Consider the following 5072-nt stretch of genomic DNA (forward strand, 5'->3'; position numbering starts at 1 on the left):
TGCAATGCCTTCACAAACCAAATTCACTCAGACGCTACTAAAAAACTGGACAGCACAACAGGATTTAATAGATAATAATTGGTAACAAACAACAAGACATGATTTCCTTCATATGATCCAGATCACCTGTCAGATCAAATAAACATTTGCACAAGAAGTTCATATATCACACCCGCAAAAAAAAGTTCATATATCAGGTTGAGATTTTTTTAACATTACATAATGCAAAGGTAATATATTGAACAAAAATCCACAGGAATGCTGACAAAATGCTCAACGCACAGAGTAATATCCGTGTGTATAAACTTGCTATATCAAATGTGAACATATTAATGGAAGAAATCACGAACATAACAGTGAGATAGGCCGACTCATTAACGACAAAATTGTTTTTTATTGGTCTCTGTCCATCTCACAAAGCCATGAAGATGACAATGAGGATTCATAGCAATTTGAACAACAAAATGGTACAGCTTAAATGCTGCAGTAATACGCATGCAGCAACCACAAATTACATTGGCAGTTGTTTAACCATTGTACACAACCAACGTGCATAATTAATCTGATGCCTCTTTATTAGTTCCTGATTCTTTTCTGTTTTCCAGTGCTGAGATCTGATGATTCAGTGCTTCATAGTGCTTTTCAGAAATTCTCTTGACATCCTCCACCTGGAAGTAAGCACATCAAAACTTAGCAAATAGTCAGATGCATGCCAAGGTAGCAAGGTGTATTGCATGGTCTTTCAACTTCATAAATTTTAAGATGTCCTGTCTCATGGGCAGGGTTGTACCATCATAATGCTGAATTTTCCATTATCACAAACCACAAGATAGGTATAAATAGCTAATTCATCACATAGTTGCAACATCTTAATTCGCAAATAAAGCAGAAACATCACAATGATCAGAACTACCCTATAAGAGAAGTCAGTTCACAAATCATGAATGACATGATCAATTTACTTATTTGAATGTCAATCTCGGTTGGAGAAGTAAGTGCGAACAATACATCCAGGTTCAACTGCAATTACTCAAACCACAGGAGCCTCTTTCCATTGATCCTCTTTGAGAAGAGCCCTTTGTTGGGAGTTCATTGCACCCCATACAATAAGTTGGCAAACTAACGAAATGCATCAGGGTATAATGGATGTGAAGTTGTGAAGAAAGCCTCACTACGCTTAGCAGCTAGTTCAATGGTCTAATACAGGATATCCAGTACCACAATTACCACTAAACCTGCAAACCGTACCGAGACTGGCATGCTATCTCCCACACGATGAATGGGTGATAAACAGTTTACACCAAGTCACAATCGTTTGTATTTTGTTAACAAATTAGACACGACAAATAGGTTATGACATCAGCTGAATCTTCATCCTGCCACATGGACAATTGCTGGTTTGGATGAGAGAGAATAGAACCCCTCTTAGAGCATCTACAACAGATGCCCTAAAATAGTAATCGTGCCCATAAAACTGCCGTTCAGGGCATTTGGAGCCAAAAAACGCCTCCAACGGATGTCCTATAGCTATATGATGCCCAAAAAAAATTTACATCATGCACAAAATTTTGCTACAAGTGATGCAAATATAAGCTGCTGCCCTAAAAGAAAAAACGATGTGGAGAGAAGCAAACCGCCCGAAGCGAACATTCACCGATGCTGCGCCACCTCACCGCCATCTCGATGCCAGCCACCCCGTCGTTGGGGGGCCACCACCGCGACCCCCACGACCGCCACTGTCGCCCTATCCCGCCCAATTTCAGCCATCCCACTGCGCTCCACACCATCGGATCTGACCCCGCCGCCGGCCCCAAGCTCCCGCCATCGTCCCCGAGCACCGCGCCGCCGTCCCCGAGCTACCGCCGCCGTCCCCATGCTACCCCGCCATCGGATCCGCCTCCCAGCATCCACGCCGTCGGATTGTCATGTTCCACGTGGCTCTCAAATTTTTAGGGCACCAGTTTTAGGGCTGCTGGAAAAGCAAAACCTTTTATGGTGCCCAAAAACCTTTCCTCACCCATTTTTAGGGTACCCAATTTTTGGGCATCTGTTGGAGATGCTCTTAGTCAATAAAATCTTAAGAGTCCACCTTATTGTCTTTTCACGCCATCACATTTAATGCAAACTCTTTGTATACAATCAGCTTCAGACACACCCTATTGTACGAGTTATTTTATTCTCGATGCTAGTCTACTCCCTCCTTCCTTAAAAGAGTGTACTTCCAACTTTGTTGGAAAGTCAAACTTTTTTATGTTTGACCGCATTTATACAATAATGTACCAACATTTATGCCATCAAATTAGTAGCATTATATTCGGAGGTGGATTAGGAGCACTCGGCGACGCGCACCTACGAAATCTCGGCCAACCCCCTACTATATTGGGATCCGAGCCACTTTGGTGGAAATCATTCCAGGCTGTGAATACGCCACCGGCTGCGTACGATGAAACAGTAGCTACATGTTCTGGATCATTTATTATATCTACGCGGGGACGTTCGGGTACAGAACAGTTGTCCGGCGGTAATTAATTGAATCGACCATCACCTACCTATGGAGTCTTCTCCTAGCACGCAAGCACTCCATTGCCAGATCTAAAGAGCAGGCTTCCTCTCGGCTGCTACTACTGATTTTATTCCAAACAATTTTTCCAGAGAAGAGGATTTTAGTTGGGTAATAGTCGTGTGCGTCCGCTGATTAGCCAAAATCTCATGACCTCGACCAGAGCGAGCACGGCATACATGACATTGTTGCCGAGGCGAGGCAAGGCCATACAAAGCTTGACGGCGACGGGGATGACCCGGACGCGAACAACGCATGCTAGGAAGTTGTCCCGATGGTGATGTTATCGCTGGCCGCGGGAACGCAGAACATGAGTCAGCGCCCAGGCAGACGTGGTGCCCTGAACGCGTCAAGCACAGACAACGATGGCTACCTAGATTTACTCGTGTTGGATGGCATCGTCTTCCTCCTAGCTTTCTCCACACATGTTGCACTGGCCTCCAGAACGCATGACTTGGTGTCGGCAGTCATGGTGGACGTGGTGTCGCCGGCCATGGAGGCACAGGACGTGGCAAGCTCGAGTGACGGCTAGGGCGGACATAGTCTTCCTAGTTCATCCTAGTTTTGTTCCACGTGGCAAGTAGAAGTTTTGGAAAGAAGGGGCAGGAGCTGTAGAAGAGGATTCGAAGAAGGATGGATGGGGAAGAATCGCATGTCATGAGGAAGAAGGGCAACGATGGGAGGATGAGGAACGGGGTGCATTGAATTGATGATGGGTTGGTGGGCGTTGGTCGTTGAGGCAGATAGCGCGTGGAGTACAAATGCATGTCAGAGAAAACAGTTGTTTATAGTACGTCACTTGATACAGAAATGCTGGAGAGCTATACATGGTGCAAATTCATCTAATACACACTACCCTAATATAGTGGATGGGATCCCAATGCGATTGAATGGGAGCGATTTCAATGGGCATAGTCGTCGGGTGCTCCAAGGCACTTTCGCATTATATTCATGATAAAATATATTTTCGTCATATACCTATTTGGTTTCACAAGCATTGATATATTTTTGCACAAACTCGGCCAAACTTTGAGATAGTTTGACCCTCCAACAAAGTTGGAAGTACACTCTTTCAAGGACGGAGCGAGTACAGATGACATGGAGAAACTGAAGTCTAAAACTGACTCTTCTTATCTTTTGGGATTACCTTACAAATACGTGACAAATACTCCCTCTGTTCACCAATATAAGATGTTTTGGATATTTCAATATGGACTACATACGGATTGAAATGAGTGAACAAACACACTAAAACGTGTATGTATACATCCGATTCAGAAAAAAAGTTAGAACATCTCATATTTGCAAAGTCATCAGTACATAAAAATTCCTAGCTGAGAAGTGGCAAACTGCATGAAAATACAAAGAACATAAATCAATTTTGATTATCTCGAGCTGATGTCAATTCAGATGACGTATATAAAAGCACCCAGGTAAATCACAAGCAAGAATGGAGTTACACTACACCATCCTTTCTATAACAATCACAGTAATTTTATTAAGAGTAATTTTCCGCGGGCTATAACAAATCATTCTCGATTCGCATCTACCTCCATGAGACCGTTATTCGTTCAGTGATTTCAATTAGGAAATGCAGTTCTGATACAACGAAGCGAAAGATTTTAACACCAGATAATTCGATTAACCAGCAACATCGCATCCAGACAAGATCACGATACATCAGAAATTATAGGGAGCCGGCAAAATTGTCTATATCTAACCGTAAAGAAATGGCTACATCAAATCGGATGCTTTATGTTGATGAACTAGATCAGTCGATATAATCGCAAAAGGAGCCGGCTAAACGGCGATGCGGGTGCGGGGGCTCACCTGTCGGGCGATTGCGGCGCGGGCCAGGAGGTGGTCTTTGTAAAGGAGCAAGAACCCCACCGCTGACGCCGTCGCCGCACCGGCTGCGAACGACGAGAGCCGCACCCTCCATAGGTAGCCCATCCTGCCCCGGTCGCCGATTTGCTCGCCGGAGACGAAGAATTTTTTATTTTATTTTTTGAGAAACGCCGGAGACGAAGATGACAGACAGCGCCCAGGATTGACGATTTTGCCTGCTCCTCGACGGCAAAGAGTGCTACCAGCTGGGCCTCAGAACGTTGGGCCATCCCAGCCCAGCCCAGTGCCTGAGACATAATTCAGAGAAAACAAATTGCAATCGTGATCATCTATCCAAAAACAAACTCCCTCCGTAAACAAATATAAGAGCGTTTAGATCACTACTTTAGTGATCTAAACACTTTTATATTTCTTTACAGAGAGAGTATTTCTTAAAAAAAACTAAAAACAAAAGTTGCAATCGATAAGGGGGAAGCAAAAACCAGGAGTAGTCCATTACAATAGAATAAGATCATGTTCGGATCCTTTCTGCTTCACAACTGCAGCTTTGGAAGCAGAGGAAACAACAGCACAATTGCAGAAAAGTGGCTTAAACCGAGCTTCGGAACGGAGTTTCGAGACTGGAGAGCTTCCGAACAGGCACTAGCAGTATAGGACGATACAC

General features: G+C 44.1%; 1 protein-coding gene across 1 annotated transcript; it reads right to left on the bottom strand.

Annotated features, from left to right (window-relative positions):
• Nucleotides 1–357: 357 nt before the first annotated feature.
• On the bottom strand, nt 358–4617 carry LOC119268278. Its single transcript, XM_037549870.1, has 2 exons — nt 4391–4617; nt 358–668 (listed from the first exon to the last, which is right to left on the bottom strand). Exons 1-2 carry the CDS (start codon nt 4511–4513, stop codon nt 558–560), a joined length of 234 nt encoding a protein of 77 aa, XP_037405767.1. The 5' UTR covers nt 4514–4617; the 3' UTR covers nt 358–557.
• Nucleotides 4618–5072: the final 455 nt, after the last annotated feature.

This window comes from Triticum dicoccoides, chromosome 3A, assembly GCF_002162155.2.
Source record: "Triticum dicoccoides isolate Atlit2015 ecotype Zavitan chromosome 3A, WEW_v2.0, whole genome shotgun sequence".
Lineage (NCBI taxonomy): Eukaryota > Viridiplantae > Streptophyta > Magnoliopsida > Poales > Poaceae > Triticum > Triticum dicoccoides.

What these genes read in the sequence shown, in the direction of transcription:
- LOC119268278 (XM_037549870.1), bottom strand. Translation starts at nt 4,513, where the DNA reads ATGGGCTACCTATGGAGGGTGCGGCTCTCGTCGTTCGCAGCCGGTGCG. An exon ending in GCGCCGCAATCGCCCGACAG is followed by an intron (nt 669 to 4,390) that starts GTGAGCCCCCGC and finishes GCTTACTTCCAG; the next exon opens with GTGGAGGATGTCAAGAGAAT.